The sequence below is a fragment of the Panthera leo genome, chromosome A1 (assembly GCF_018350215.1).
Source record: "Panthera leo isolate Ple1 chromosome A1, P.leo_Ple1_pat1.1, whole genome shotgun sequence".
NCBI lineage: Eukaryota > Metazoa > Chordata > Mammalia > Carnivora > Felidae > Panthera > Panthera leo.
The window spans coordinates 142221440-142238277 of record NC_056679.1 but is presented as its reverse complement, the minus strand read 5'-3'; the positions used below and the strand labels follow the sequence as shown (position 1 = coordinate 142238277).

Below are 16838 nucleotides of genomic sequence, written 5' to 3'. Positions count from 1 at the left end.
TATATATAAATTTTGCTAGCCAAAGTTTCAGAAAAGCCTACTTTTAAATCATTTATATTACACATTTCTAGGGGCAAGTAGCATGTCTTCTTTATTATCTTCAGCTTAGTATATGGCCAATGTTCAAGGGATGATTTATTTAACCTTAGGATATTTCATGACTGTAAAGCAGCTGGAAAATGTTATGTATTTTAATATAAATAGCTCTCTGAAAGAATCCAGTGAATTCAATAATGAGCCTGAAAATGAAATATTCAAACAGAAGCTCAGATGACACTGGAAAACCAACTTCTCAAGCATAATAACCAATTAAATGATGACTGTTGCTAAGTAGAGTCTACCTTTATCACATTTTAAAATTATATGTAATTATCAGTATAATTTATTATATGTGATTACTGGATATAATCACTTAAATGTAGATTTAAATTTTCCATTGGGCTTTAAGAGTATTATCAAATACTTTAATTCAACCTAAAGGCATTTTATAATTCAGTTAAAACAATTATATTTTTCTTCTCAGAGTTACTATACTCAGCCATTGTATTATTAAACAAATTACAACAAATTCTTGATAACAAACTTAATTGTTAACCTTTATAAAGAAATTTCTTGAGATACTGAATTATTTACTTTTACTCTGTGAGTCAACAGGGAAGCAAAAGAGATAAACCACAAATGGCAATTAAAAATCCAACTCCAACTGAGTAAGGGACAACATTTCTCTTGCATTCTAGATATAAAGACTTCCTGATATGTCCTCTAGTTATTTTTAGCACTCCACCACAAAGCTAACAGTTACTCTCAATACTTAGAGTTACCATCGTCTACATGAAAAAAATCAGTTCACTGCACAACTTAAAAATAAATCTGGTCACATTCTCAAACCTAATGCCCCCTAACTTGTATGTCTGTAATGACTGGTTTATTCTAAAATCAGTCCCTGACATATTTTTCATACTGCTATTCTTTTCTTCACTTCTAGAGAAACCTAAAGGAATAAAATTCAGTAGATATTTAAATATTTTATGGCAGAAGAGGCAAAAATATCATTAGCCAGTGAAGAGTAAAACTTGAAAACTTTTAAAAAGCACATTAGCTTCACTTTAGAGTCTGATTAATGAAAACTAAAAGCTTTCAATAACATCTTCTTTTGAAAAACATGTGAGCTTGGCCTAAAAAGTATTAGTTACCCATTTTCTATAGACCTACATAATATGCTCAGATGCTTGTTTTCATTTCTTAATCAGTCTTGAAACAAAATATGAAACACTTGCATATTGACTCTGCCCTTTCTCAAAGGCAATAATCCCTGTCAAAACTGATCTCAAAGCATTTATGTGAAAAGTAAAGTCTATTTAAAGCCATATATTTAATATCAGTAATCATATCTAATGTATCTGGGTTTGAGATTTTCACATTTAAAGGAAAGATCTGTCAGAAACTGCAGGAAAGACTTTGGCTCAGAAACACTTGGCAATCTGGATGAAAGAAATGCCAAAGTTACATACTGAGAAGGTATCCTAATGATTCAAAATACTTTAATTTCAACTTTCCCTATTAAGTATTATTCCTCTCAGTTCTGCTCTGAACATAAAACCTAGATAATTAACATGTGGAATAAACTCTAAAGGACTGAGATTCAGCTAAGAACTTAACCTACAGATTAGTAATGACAGAAGTAAAAATGTTCCACAAACCATTTTTACTTCAACTAGCAAAGAAAGCAAAGAAAAGGAACCAAATGACTTCAAGTAATAAAAGGCAGAAAGCTAACTTCTAGTAGTTTGCTTTGGCTACATTAATCATAGAAGGTTTAAAATCCAAAGTCATTAGTCTCACATCACTTTTAAAGTCTCAAAGACAATTCCATTCCTACCCACCAGCATCATTACAAATACCTTAGTAATGTGATGGAAGTAGGCTGGCAGAAGCCAAAGCCAGATGTCAAAAAATTAAAAAACCTTGTGTGCCAGGCTTAGGTAACAAGGAAGAGAGCAACAGTAACTCTCTTCCTATATCATGGAAAGAGTAAACAGTTTCTTTTTTTTTTCCCTCCCCAACCGACATCCAGAGGGGTCACCTCTCCCCATTTAACCAAGCTCCCATATTCCAACTTATCCAAAGATTCTTTGCTCCTTTTTCTCCTTCCATCTATTTTCTTCCTTTCATACCATTTTTAACCATTTTAGTTTTCTGTTAAATAATCCCCTTTCTCTCCAAATTCGCTCATCTTCTCCCTTTTCCTTCTGGGTTGTTTTTTTCACCCCCATCTGTTTACATATCTGTGTTTCTAATTCCATGCAGAAGGAATACACACTCCGGTTAATCAAAGAAAGTCTACGTTAAAATGGAAAACAAAAAACAAAAAACAACTGAATGTGGCCCCCCAATTTCTCCAGTATAACATCTGCACAATACCATACATATTTCCTAATAACTGCACAATACATACATATTTCCTAATAATGCCAACCCTCATTCTTGAGTGCTGAAAAAGGTTCATTACTTACAAACAAGTTTACTCAAAAATAAGTTGATAAATGATTGAGTATATGGACTCATACAGAACGTTTATCTAAATTAGCACTTCCCAGTGTTTATTTCTTAAAGCAATAGTTCAACAAGGTGTTCCACAAAAAATAATAATAATAATGGTTTCATAGTCAAATCACAAACCACACTAGGCTCTTAAAAGAATCTAAGAAATCCAAAATGAATAAATTTTATTTTCCAGTTTTTCCAAACTTAAGCTAATGAGTCCCTTTTTCAGCAACACCTATGAACACCTCATAGAACAAGCATTTGGAAACGTTAATCCTAACCATTAATTAAAATATATCATGCAAAATATTATACTTAATCTTATAATCTTAATTGTTTTCAAATGTGGCTGCCTTTTGAAAAGCTGAAATGAATTTACACAGAAAAAATAATTACCTTGTTAGGTAAAATTTCACTTACTAGGTGAAAGTGACTTACTTTAAATATCCCAAGTATACTGACTTTACACAGGTTCATTTAAGAATCAGACTGTAAATCACCCCTTGTGGTTCTAACCACAAGAGCAAAATCTTCCTTAAAGTCACATGTATCATATGGAATAGAATACTCTACAAATGTTGAGATAGAAGACTACTCTTATTTATCCTGCATTTATTTTTATGATTGATCTTTTTCTCAAGTGGGAGAAATGAATGGTATTTTGTGATTTACAAAACCTAATGACTACAGAGGCATGTTATATATGGACTTATCTGAATGTGTTATACAATAAAAATTTTAATGAAAACGTGTCAATTTGCCTTCTCAAAATATTTAAGGTTAATTACAAACTATTTACTTCACAAGTTTTAAAGAGTATATTTTAAAATACACACATTTTACCTGAAAGCTCCGTAAAGTGGTCTGTACCAACAGACAAATGAACAAGGAGTAAAAAGCAAGAACCACAGGATACTCAATCCAAAATCAACCCCTCTTGTAGGATCAACACAAAACCAAGCCAAGCATCCGAAGATATTTAGAAACAGTGTTACAGCGTGGACTGTGGAATCAAAAAACAAAATAGAAAAATGTTTACATTCCATTTATTAATTTGATCAACAAAAATTGTAAATGAAAAAATTCTTCCAACAGCAAATTGTATTCTACCCCATGTTTCCATTTAGTATTTTTCAAAACATTGCTGTTTCTTACACTTTTGATTTGCAAACAGTATACACAGGGTAAAAAGTCCTAAAAATTCTTTTGTCCCTCTCCTAATGGGCCATTACAAGAGAAGCAGTGCCTTATGGGATTCTTTCTTGAGAAGGAACCATGTGCTGTGTCTGCTGATTCAAGGCCTTGCCAGGAAAAGAACCAGGTCTTGGGAGGAAAAAGATCCTACTACACTAAGAATTACATTTTTACACAGTGGGGCTGCAGACTCCTCCCAGAGTAGACAAAAGAATGATAACTTGACAAGTGCCTTGTGCAATCTCGTTATAAAATTTTCAAGCAATAAAATTCATTAGAATCACTGAATTGAAAACACTAATACAGTAGTAATATCAGGGACTATATAGTCGATTTCTAAGGATTGTTCATCTTCATAGAATTATCCATTTTTCCAAGTGCTGGGGTAAAAATGATGTTTTGGTAGAGGATTTAAAAAAATTTTTAAAGGTATACCATAATGCATTTCAGCTGCTGTGGCAGACCTTTCTTTTACTCAACACAGTTAATGGAAAACTCTTCATATATGTTGTTAAAAATTACATTTCCTGACAGACCTAAACCAAAGAGTGTGAGTATCATGTAACTATGCTTTGATCCTAAAGAACTACATTTACCCGTTATAATTAGTAACTTTTTAAAAGGATTTAAAAAATTTATTCACAGGCTGCATTAAAGGAAATAAATTTTTTTCAAAAGTTAAAATAATGTTCAGTGTAAACTACCAATACAACAAAAATATGCCAACACACTACTACTTGAATTAAAAATAAATGAGGGGTGGCTGAATAGCTCAGTTAAGCATCTGACTCTTGATCGTGGCTCAGGTCATGATCTCACAGTTTGTGAGCTGGAGCCCTGTGCCTCACTCTCTCTGCACACTGAACCCTGTGGAACCTTCTTGGGATTCTCCCTCTCTCCTTCTCTCTCTGCCCCTCCTCCACTCGAGTTCTGACTCTCTCAAAATAAACAAACACTAAAAAATAAATAAATAAGCTAGTAAATCTAAATATGAAAATCTCAACTTACAATAAAAACTTTAAAATCTTTTAAATGTTTTTTTTTAAACTTATATTAATAAAACAAGATAAAAACACACATCCTGGTATGCCTCTGAATTTGCCTTAACAACTAGATAAATACACAAACTCTACAGTAAGAGGGCTAGCAGAAAAGTAAAGACACCTGGGTTATAGAGATTAAACTAATGAGCTAATCAACCTCTGTTTCCATTTCTCATCTGAAGATAAATAGGAGCTCTTCCACATTTCTAATTCCATTATAGGGGCGCTTGGATGGCTTAGTCAGTTAAGCGTCCAACTCTTGATTTCTGCTCAGGTCATGATCTCACAGGTTCAAGAGATCCAGCCCTGCTTTGAGCTCTGCACTAAAAGAACAGAGCCTCCTTGGGATTCTCTTATCCTCTCTCTCTGGCCCTCCTCCACACACACATGAGCACTGCTCGTTGGTTTACTCTCTCTCAAAATTAAACATTTAAAAAATGTTTTTTAAACATTAAATAAATAAGTAAATAAATAAAAATTAAATTCCAGGGACACCTGGTTGGCTCGGTCATTTAAGTGTTCCACTCTTGATATCGGCTCAGGTCATGATCTCACGGTTCATGGGATCAAGCTCCACGTTGGGCTCTGCACTGAATGTGAAGCCTAGTTGGGATGCTCTCTCTCCCTCTTTCTGTCTCTCCCTCGCTCACACTCTCTCTCTCAAAATAAATAAAGAAAAAAAAGCCTCCACTCTGCTCTATTACACAGAGAAAACTATTCAAAATTAACTTTATTGCCATTAGGATTTCTAACTCAGAAAAGCTAGCTTACTTATAAATTTACTCAAGACCTTTTGGTTCAAAATAAAAGTTGTTCTGTCAATGGCTTAAAAGCAGATTTTAAAATACCATGAAATGGAAAATTATTATTTTTTAACACTAAAGAGCATCCAACTGCCTAAGAAAAGTTTGAAAAATTCCAACACTTTAATTTAAATTTCAATCTTAAGAGAAATAATTTTTAAAGTTTTATGTCCTAATTCACTTAAAGAAAGAAACAATATGGATATGTGTATTTAAAGTTCATAAAAATTCTTCCAAATATAGATCAAATATAATTTAATTTTTGGCAATCTATTAAAATTTTTTTCTGAATGTTTCATAGTAACCAAAAACCATGATAAATAAATCACTTATTTGTATCCCAAAATAAAGTAAAATGTTCAGGCCTACTTACTAAACAATCAGTCCACTTATACAGTGATCACGAAAATATATAGAAAGGCAAGGCAATGTGAAATACATGATTCTATATTCCTAATTTCAATCCCATTCCAATCCACTTGGTGAATTCCAAGTGTACATGTAACATTTAAAGAAACTTTTCGGGCATTTTCTTTACATGATTTCCAAGTTGAATGACTCTACTTCATACATTATTTCCATATGCTTTATTCAGCACTCAAATCTGCTACTGGTGGACCTAAATTTACAACTATCACTACAATATATATATATTTTTAATTTTTTTAATGTTTATTTTTGAGAGAGAGAGAGAGCGAGCGAGCGAGCACGACAGGGGAGGGGCAGAGAGAGAGGGAGACAGAGAATGTGAAGCAGGCTCCAGGCCCTAACCTGGAGGGTTAGCACAGACCCTGACATGGGGCTCAAACTCATGAATTGGGAGTTCACGACCTGAGCTGAAGTCAGACACTAAACCAACTGAGCCACCCAGGTGCCCCAACAATACACTTCTTGATAAGCTCTGCATTACAACATAGACACCTAACATAAACAGCTTTTAAACAGGATAATTATCTTCACTAACTGAACTTTAAAAGGCTTGATGAGGCACCTGGGTGGCTCAGCTGGTTCAGCGTCTGATTCTTGGTTTTGGCTCAGCTCATGATCTCTTGGTTTCATGAGTTCAAGCCCCACATCAGGCTCTGTGCTGATAGGCATAGAGCCTGCTTGGGATTCTGTCTCCCTCTCTCTCTGTCCTCCCCCGCTCACACCATCTTTGTCTCTCTCAAAAATAAATAAATTAAAAAAAAAAAAATGAAGGACTTGTTTTCCTTTTAATTCAAGAATATACTCAAAAAGGTTAAGATTCATTTCATGTGATCATTCTAATTGCTTCAATACCTTTATAGAGTAAAATTATTTGTTTCAAGAAAAGAACCTTTCAAAGTATATCTTCATCTTATTTGGTTTTAAAATGTTAATTACGTCTTCATTTTGGTACTTTGTAGGTGGCATAACATTGAATTCTATATTCTAGACTCTAGAATCAAGCTATCCAACTGCCACCCTAATTTCTGTGTAATCTTGAACAAGTTACTCAAATTCTCCAAGCTTTGGTTTCCTTATCCATAAAACTAGATAATACAGTACCTGTTTCACAGTATAGTTAGGAGTTAATAACATCATGTATACAAAGGGATTTGCAGTGTTCCTGGCACAAATAAATCCTCAATAAATGTTCTCTTTCATTATAATTACTACTACAGTGTGAAAGCACTGGTCAACTCTGAAATCATTAACAGGTTGACACTACTTGAAAATAGCTTATTAAAAAAGTATCGCCATTCTATGAAATCTAAAAAGATTACTGAGCTGGTACTAGATGTTTCTAGATGCTTCTTCACATAATGAGTCCTCTTTAAATAAAGTTAAGAGATCTGTCAACTCAACAGGATTAAGAGATACTGTATTACTTCTAAAAACCTCAGAAAGTGATAAATTTATAAAACAAAACACGCCTAACTCTAAACATCTAGCACTTTAGTTAGCCACTCAGTTAAAATTAATCACCTTTCCCATTCAATCTCTATTTACCAAATTCCTTGCAGAATGTTCTTCCAACCCCCACCTCTCCCATCCAAACTATGTTTTTCCACTAAGTCAAAGAACCTATACCTAAAAATGCTAGGCCAATGTCTGCCCATTAAAAACTAATTATTAAATAAATGCATATATTATATATTGAATAAATAAAATACATGATCTGTTTACACATACACATACAAAACCAAAACCTTTAGTATCAAAAAATGTATATAACACTATGGACACTGGGGATTTAGCAAAAGATACTACAACAACAACGAAATCTCAAAGAGAAACTAAGAGTTAAGAAGGTAGTATCCGTAAGAAACCGCTACTCACAGTCTAAAGCAACTTCACCTATGTGAAGAATGCTCCTAAAGATTTTGAGGAAAATGGTCTCATTTATTTAGGGGAGGGGGAAAAAAGCTCCCTAATAACATACTAACACATAAATTTCCTCCATCAAGAATGTACACTACAAATTATCCATTAACCCAACAGTTAGGCAGCTGAAAGTTCATGACAGCTATACCTGTCCTACTAACATAATAATATTAAATGGGGCTTAGACTAACGTTTGGAATAAAAGTGAAACAGATTAAGTGGGAATTCTGTGTACACAGAACAAATTGTTAACAGCTTGACATTCTGAGTATTCCATAAGTTGTAGTTATACTCAAAGCAATGCAAGCATCACAGCCTAAAACCTATGTCCTAATGTTCTATTCAGTAAAACATCCTACATTAACTAGGTACTTCCAATAATAAAAGTGCTTATAACCACCTAAAAATGAAAAGTAAACTGTGCTCAAAGCCCTAAGAAAAATTCTAATATTCTAATACTTTAAGGCCCTTTTAAAAATAGTCCTAACGCTTCAACAGAATTTTTAAATGGCCTTCATTTGTATAAAAATAGTATACATAATTTTCTAAAAAAAAAATATTATCTATATAGTATTTTGCACCTATTCCTTTTACCTCAAGAAATACTATATATGTGACAGAGAAGTCCTTTCCTCAAAAGAATGCTGGTTCTCCTTAGCTTGGAATGTCACATAAAGTGCAATTTTGAGGTACCTAAGTGTGTTCCACTCTGAAAATTAAGAGCTATAGAAAAAGACCTGTTTATAATAATATCCTTAATATACAAATTCCAAAAAAGGTGGTTTTTGACAATAAAACATGAACTCTGTTGAACAAGTATATAATTATTGTATACTCACACATCCATAAGTAGTACATAATCTTTACTGTCTTCTGGAATTCTACAGGAATGTCTACAGAAAAATCCTGATAAAAACAAGGTCCCACAGGAAAATTGCCAGGAAGAGGTGGCCAATTATTTTTTCTGCCTGCAAATTAAAAATAAAATTTACATTAGGACAAATATGTGTGACTCTTTCGATTCATAATAAAGAAAATTATCTGTTCTTTTAATAAATGTTTTACAAATCTAATACTACATCTCTACAATCCTCTATTCATACAACTTTGAAAGCCAAGCTTTGCATTTTTAAAAATTTCCCCAGAGTAGGGGCACCCGGCTGGCTCAGTCAGTAGAGCACATGACTCTTGATCTAGGGTTGTGGGTTCAGTTCCAGCATTAGGTGTAGAGATCACTTAAAAATAAAATCTTCTTAAAAAAAAAAAAGTTTGTGATGCTAAGTGAAATAAGCCATACAGAGAAAGACAGATACCATATGTTTTCACTCTTATGTGGATCCTGAGAAACGTAACAGAAACCCATGGGGGAGGGGAAGGGAAAAAAAAAAAAAAAAAAGAGGTTAGAGTGGGAGAGACCCAAAGCATAAGAGACTGTTAAAAACTGAGAACAAACTGAGGGTTGATGGGGGGTGGGAGGGAGGGGAGGGTGGGTGATGGGTATTGAGGAGGGCACCTTTTGGGATGAGCACTGGGTGTTGTATGGAAACCAATTTGACAGTAAATTTCATATATTAAAAAAATAAATAAACATTAATAAAAAAAAAAAAGTTCACAAAGTACCACTTTAGAAAACATTAGATGGTAAAATATTTTTCCAGTGTCATATAGCGTTTTGCAGGAACCATTTATGTACAGTTGACACAAGAAACAAAAAGAGCACCAAGACATACACTGTGACTCTACCCTAAAAACAGATTTATTTCAAAATCCTAAGAGTCTGGCTCTCATGTGAAGTCCATGCAATTTTTAAAGATCTACAATTTCCTCCTCAGCACCTTAAGTCTTTGAATATAATTCCTAGCCCATGTGGAGAAGGAAGACCAGCTTCTGAATCTTTTGAGTTTTCTACTATTTTTTTTTTTGAGTTTTCTACTATTAACTCCATGAAGAAACACAAGATTCACTACTGCTAAAGAATAAAATCTAGAAATCTCAAAGTCTGAAAAAGTAACATTCAAAACATACATGTAAGAAAACCACGGAACTAGGAGAAAACATGAAACAGTCAAGAAAAGGAAGCTCAGGAATTATATAGCACCTTCAAAAACCTAGAGGAAAAACAAATTCAAACTATGAGGAGGGAAAATATGTCTATATAAAGAAATGAAATTGAAAATAGGGCTTGGGAAGTGGTGGGAGGAATAAAAAAAACAAAATTAAAGCAAGAAGTCAAAACATTAACAACGGAAGATAAAAATAGCACCTAAAGGCCACTTCTCATTTTAGATATTATATGCCATAATTTGTGAACATTAGATTTTATACACTTTATATAGACTAAGAAAATTTTACAGTGGAAAAAAAGAATGACCTATGTCTTATTCTTCCCAACTTGTCTGCACTGTTGCTAATTTTTTTCCAATTCTGTATACATTTCTCATACAAGTCTCATACTATTTGAGAGCAGCAGTGAATAGTAATAGAAGAACTAGGATCCGGGGCGCCTGGGTGGCGCAGTCGGTTAAGCGTCCGACTTCAGCCAGGTCACGATCTCGCGGTCTGTGAGTTCGAGCCCCGCGTCAGGCTCTGGGCTGATGGCTCAGAGCCTGGAGCCTGTTTCCGATTCTGTGTCTCCCTCTCTCTCTGCCCCTCCCCCGTTCATGCTCTGTCTCTCTCTGTCCCAAAAATAAATAAAAAAAAAAAAAAAAAAAAGAACTAGGATCCAAAAACATAAGTGCCTAGTCACTTACTGGCTAGGGGGTCTTGGGCACCTTAAACTTCTAAAGACTTTCTACATCTATAAAATCTTATGTTTCTTCATAAATTTCAGAGTAGAAATAACAATAGAATATCAATTATACCACCCTTCAGGGAATAACAATGATAATTAAACGAGTTAATAGATGGTAAGTACATGTATAGCACACTGCCGAGTCTAGCTTTTAATTTCCCACTCTTTTTGACTATCTTTACTAAAATAGCTCTCATAGAAATAACTTGTATTAGTCAATACCAAGGACAAAGGACAGATTTTATTACAGGTATTTCAGATACACTGATCTCAAATAAACCTTTAGTTTCTCATTTTATAGATATTGTCTCTAATGTTGCCATCAACAAAATGGCCAGTGATGAATGTGTCCTCCTCACAAGGTCCTAGACTTACAATTTTTTTTTGATATTCCAAGACCACTATATTTTTAGTTTTTATTTAAATTTGTGAGTTAACATACAGTGTAGTATTAGTTTGGGGTGTACAATTAGGTGGTTTAACACTTCCAAACAACACCCGGTGCTGATCACAAGTGCACTCCTTAATCCCCACCACATACCCAACGCATCCCCTCCTTTACCTCCCCTCTGGTAATCATCAGTTTGTTCTCCACAGTTGAGCCTGTTCCTTGGTTTTCCTCTCTTTTTTTACTCCTATGATTATTGATTTTGTTTCTTAAATTCCACATATGAGTGAAAGCTTACACTATTTGTCTTTCCTGACTTAGGGTTACACATTCTAAGATAAGGAAGAGATAGTTCAGTATATTGTTGCTGACCTAGCCCTATTATTCTATCACTATCCTAGACATAATACCAATGATCTATCTGTCTAGCTCTTCAACCCTTCTTAGTCAGACACTGCTATCTTTCCCTAAGATATTCCCTTGAAGTGGCTTTTGATACTCACAGTCTAGATTTCACAGCAAATGATCAATTCATCACTTACTTCCTTGGCATCATCGAGAACCCCAATGCTTCCCAGAGTCACGGCAGACATTTAAAAAAAATTTTTTTTAACATTTATTTATTTTTGAGAGACAGAGCATGAGCAGGGAGGGGCAGACAGAGAAGGAGACAGAGAATCCGAAGCAGGCTCCAGGCTCTGAGCTGTCAGCACAAAGCCCAACGTGGGGCTCAAACCCACAAATCACGAGATCATGACCTGAGCCAAAGACCAACACTTAACCAACTGAGCTCCACACCAAACATTTTTTAAACACGATTTGACAGATAAGTTATGCTTGTGAGGACTGGGGCAGATAATTCGAAACTGGACTGACTAAACAAGAAGTTAAGAGTCAAATTTAGGGCACACTTCCAGGTACTTACAAAACTTCAACAGACTCAACAAGGGCCCAAGTACAGAATCAGGCTCCTGGCTAAAACCCAAAATTATCATATTCACATTCACCTTCTGTGTTATAAGGCTAACAGTGTTTTAATCAAAAGACTATGTAAATCAGCCAATATCAGAAAGCTACAAAGCAACCAGTAGGAAATCTGCTTTCTGATCTTGCTACAACAGGAAAATAGGGCATGGCTTTATCCACAAACCAAAGAACTTAGAGCTAGCACAAGCATTATTTAAAGTGTTTAAGTTATTTTCATTTCAAACTTCTTTGGATACTACCATGTTGACTGAGATTTTGCATTTCTCGTTCTCGACGATCTAATTCTGCTGCTTTTCTTTCTAGTTCTTCTTGGCGCTTAAGAAGTTCAGCTTGGGCCAAGGCATGTTCCTTAAAAAATAGTAATAATAAAAATCAACACATGAATAGGTTTTCAGAGTTGTAACACTGCTATGCTATCTACTATCTCTCCCTCTACAATCTTAGAAAATTTTAAGTTTATTTATTTTTTTTTTTAGTAATATCTACACCCAACATTGGGCTTAAAATCACAATCCCAAGATCAAGAGTACAACTGTACAATGCTAAAAACTTAATTCAAATCCTCTTCCAAAATATAGTAATTCACTCAAGGTTATAGTTTCAGAAAATATTATGGAGATACTTGGCTCATTTTGGGTCTTTTGGTTATGAAAACCATCAGTGAGAATGTGGGACACATTAGGACAGGACAAAATTCTCTCAATAAGATTAGTCAGAGTCCTAAGGTAATTGGGAAAATAAAATTAAGGTGACCTCTGTGCCTAAATGAGAATAAAGAACAAAGGGAACTGGAAAAAAAAATGGAAAAAATGACAACTGAATTGCCTCTTAAGAATTGTTTAAATGGTACATACGGTTTCCAATGCAAAAATATGTATAACATCTTCTATTTTAAAAGACAATGAGATGAAAGAAGGATATGATTAAGAAAGTCTGGTTTGTAACTCCATCTGCTTTTATGTAAAATGAGGTATCCTATTCGTCTCCTTTATTCTCATATTTTTGCCACCTGCTGCTTCTAATCACTGTCCTTTGCTTAGCCATGGTAACTCTCTTCCAACATTATACCTCCAATTATAGTATCATTATACTATACTATACAACATTATACTTCCAATTATAGTATCACCGGTACTATAATAGTACTAGGCATTAAAAAACGAAACCAAAGGCAATAAAACTTTCCCTAAACAAACTGTACACCAAGAAGATCTATGAATTCACTAACTGGTAATAACAGAATAAAGCAAATGTTACTAGCTCACCCATATTGAAAAGAAAGTTAAAATTAAATAAGGCAACATATAAAGAATTCTTTTGCTCTGAAGATGTTACTGATACTTTAATTTCCAATACAAATTTACACTGTAACATGAACTAACCTTTGCAATCTGTGTATAGGCTGGATGTTCCTCTGTTGGTTTCATTATTGCTGGTTGTGTACTAGGTACATTAGGCATTTTCACAGTGCCTGGTGGAGGCTAGGAACGTTAAGAAAAGGACAAATTATGTAAGACAGGTATTCAACTTTAACATCTTTCAAAAGGCCTAACACCAACAAAACTCGAAATGCCAAGAACTCCTCTCTTCCTCCTCTAGTGTATGGTAAAGTACTACTTAAGCTCTCCATCTCCCATTTTCTCAAATTCACTCATTCCTCAATTCTTCAACCTGACTGCTACCTTTACTACTAAACGACACTCTCCCCTCCGGAATACCACATGTAAAAACACAAAACAAAACAAAAAAACGTTTAAGTATTTTTTAGTAAAATACAGATAGCACTAAACTGAATAATTTACACCAAGGGTAATTGTTAACTCTTTCAACCAAAGAAAGCTATTTGCCAGGGCCCTAAAAAGTAAATAGGAGAGGTTGGCTGGGAAGACGGCAGAGTAAGAGGACCCAAAGTTTGGATCCTCCCACAGATACAACCAGATCACACTATCAGTAGAAACAACCCAGGAAACAACCCAAGGACTGGCAGAACAAACTCCACAGCTAAAGGCAGGGAAGAGGCCACATCTAAGAAGGTATAAAGTGTGAAGACACAGCCTGGGAGCAAAAGGGATGGCAGCCAGCCACAGTGGAGAAGGAGCCAGTGGCGCAGAGAAGAGCAGAAAACAGACTTTCACACTAGGGAGGCTGCCAACAGGGAGGACAAATCTCCATATTTGCCTTTGAAATTTCATTAGTTCTTAAAACCAACAGGACTTAAAACCTAGAATTTAAAAACTCAGCATGCTGGGCTCTAGGCATTAGGAGACAGAGTCCCTGCCCTAAGAAAGACGGCACGAAAAACAGCCATGCAGATGCAGTGCAGAACCAGCAATTTGAAAAATGCCAGGAGCAGACAAGATATAGTGATTTGCTCATCTCAGAACATGGCCTGGAGAGACAAGGATCATGGGGAGACCCCTCCAGGAACAAAGGAGCTAGCAGGTGCCATTTTCCTCCCCTGTCCCCCAGCATAAACAACGGCCATCTGTGGAAACCAGCACTGTGTAGATTCATGCTACCTAACTTGCTTATGCCAAGCCCCGCCACGTATGCTTCAGCAGATCAGCGCTTCCTAGTCATGCTCCTGAGCGCTGGTGCTACAAGACCCCTCTCCCACAGGCATGGTGCAAACTCTGCCAATAACACATGTTCTAATCCACCTGTTGCGCAGGACCTCATTTCCAGCAGGCAGTGTAATTTCACAACAAGACCACTGCACACCTTGCTACTCATAAGAAGTAAAGACAGCATCAACAAACAACTGGACTGAAGGAAAAAGAAACCAAAATTCAACAGCAGAGCACAAACAAAACACAGAGCAAACAAGCCCTGAAGCACCAGGCCCTGGAAAACAGGGGACACTGTACTACAGGGCACTACAGGACCTCTTTTTCATAAGGTTGTTATCGCTAAGAGCAAGAGAAGTAGCTGACTTCCCAACACACAGGAACGGCTACAGAAAGTCAAACAAAATAAGAAGACAGAGAAATATCTCCCAAATGAAAGAACAGGACCAAACCACAGCAAGAGATCAAAGCAAAATGGATGTAAGTACTATGTCTGATAGAGAATTTAAAGTAATGATCATAAAGATACTTACTGGACTGGAGAAGAGTGGAGATATCAGGGAGACCCTTAACCAGACATAAAAAAGAACCTGAGATCAAGAATACAATAAATGAGGGGCGCCTGGGTGGCTGTCAGTTAAGTGTCGACTTCGGCTCTCACAGTTCATGGGTTCAAGCCCTGTGTCAGGTTCTGTGCTGACAGCTCAGAGCCTGGAGCCTGCTTTGGATTCTGTGTTTCCCTCATTCTCTGCCCTTCCCCCACTTATGCTCTGTGTCTCTGTCTCCAAAATAAATAAACATTACAAAAAATTAAACAAAAATATAGAACACAATAAATGAAACTAAAAATACACTTGATGGAATAGTAGGCTAGATGAGGCAGACAAATGAATTAATGACCTAGAAGATAGAGTAATAGAAAGTAATCAAGCTGAGCAAAGGAGAGGAAAGAAAATTATGTTAACTGAGTACAGTATTAGGGAACTCAGCAACTCCATCAAGCCTAATAATATCCACATTATAGGGATCTCAGAAGAAGAGAGAGGTAAGAGGGAAGAAAATGTATCTGAAGAAATAATAACTGAAAACTTCCCTTATCTGGGGAAGGGAACATATATGCAAATCCAGGAGGCACAGAGATCCACCCCCCTCAAAAAAAAAATGAAACCAAAGAGGTCCACACCAAGACACATAGTAATTAAAATGGCAAAAGGTAGGGATAAAGAAAAAAATTTTAAAGCAGCCAGAGAAAAGATAGTTTCATACAAGGGAAACCCCATAGGCTTTAAGCAAATTTTTCAGGAGCAACTCTGCAGGCCAGAAGGAAGTTGCATGATATATTCAAAGTGCTAAAAGGGAAAAATCTGCAGCCAAGAATACTCTATCCAGAAAGGCTACTATTCAGAATCGAAAGAGACACAGAGTTTCTCCAACAAGGGTACCTGGTGGAGGAGTCAGTCAAGTGTCTGACTCCTGATCTCAGCTCAGGTCTTCATCTTGGGGTCATGAGTTCAAGCCCTGCATTAGGCTCCATGTTGGGTGTGAAGCCTACTTAAAATAAAAATAGAGTTCCTCAGACAAAAAGACTATTAAACCAGCCCTACAAGAAATTTTAAAGAGGACTCTTTGAGTGGAAAGGAAAGACCCTAAATGAGAATATGAAAAATAAAAAGCACAAAAACAGTAAAAATAAATATTTCTGTAAAAATCAGTCAAGGGATTCATAAAATAAAAGGATGTAAAATATGACAATATATACCTGAAAGTGGGAGGGAGAGGAATAAAAAATAGGTTTAAACTTAAGCAGTGATCAACTTAATATAGACTGCTATATGTAGAAAATGTCATATACAACTGCGATGATAATGACAAATCACAATCCAGTAATAAACATGCAAGAATAGAGAGGGGTATCCAACTATATCACTAAAAAAGCCAACAAACCATGAAAGACACCCAAGAGAAGAAAGAATCAAAGAAAATCTATAGTAACAACCAGAAAACAAATTTAAGAATGGCAATAAATACCTATCAATAATTACTTTGAATGTAAATGGACTAAATGCTCTAATCAAAGAGCATGGATAGGGTGACAGAGTGGATATAAAAACAATACCCATCTATATGGTGCTTACAAGAGACTCATTTCAGACCAAAAGCCACCTGCAGAGT

The 16838-nt window shown here is 35.5% G+C and overlaps 1 protein-coding gene across 2 annotated transcripts in view; it reads right to left on the bottom strand.

The window, feature by feature from the left end:
- The window catches only part of SCAMP1 (secretory carrier membrane protein 1), a 136567-nt gene that overhangs the window by 64453 nt on the left and 55276 nt on the right, over positions 1-16838 (bottom strand). For both annotated transcript variants that reach the window (XM_042941903.1, XM_042941912.1), the window contains exons 3-6: positions 13482-13580; positions 12339-12447; positions 8773-8901; positions 3388-3547 (exon numbers count right to left, since the gene is read on the bottom strand). In XM_042941903.1, coding sequence (XP_042797837.1) covers positions 3388-3547; positions 8773-8901; positions 12339-12447; positions 13482-13580 — 497 coding nt within the window. The remainder of the gene's footprint in view (positions 1-3387; positions 3548-8772; positions 8902-12338; positions 12448-13481; positions 13581-16838) is intronic.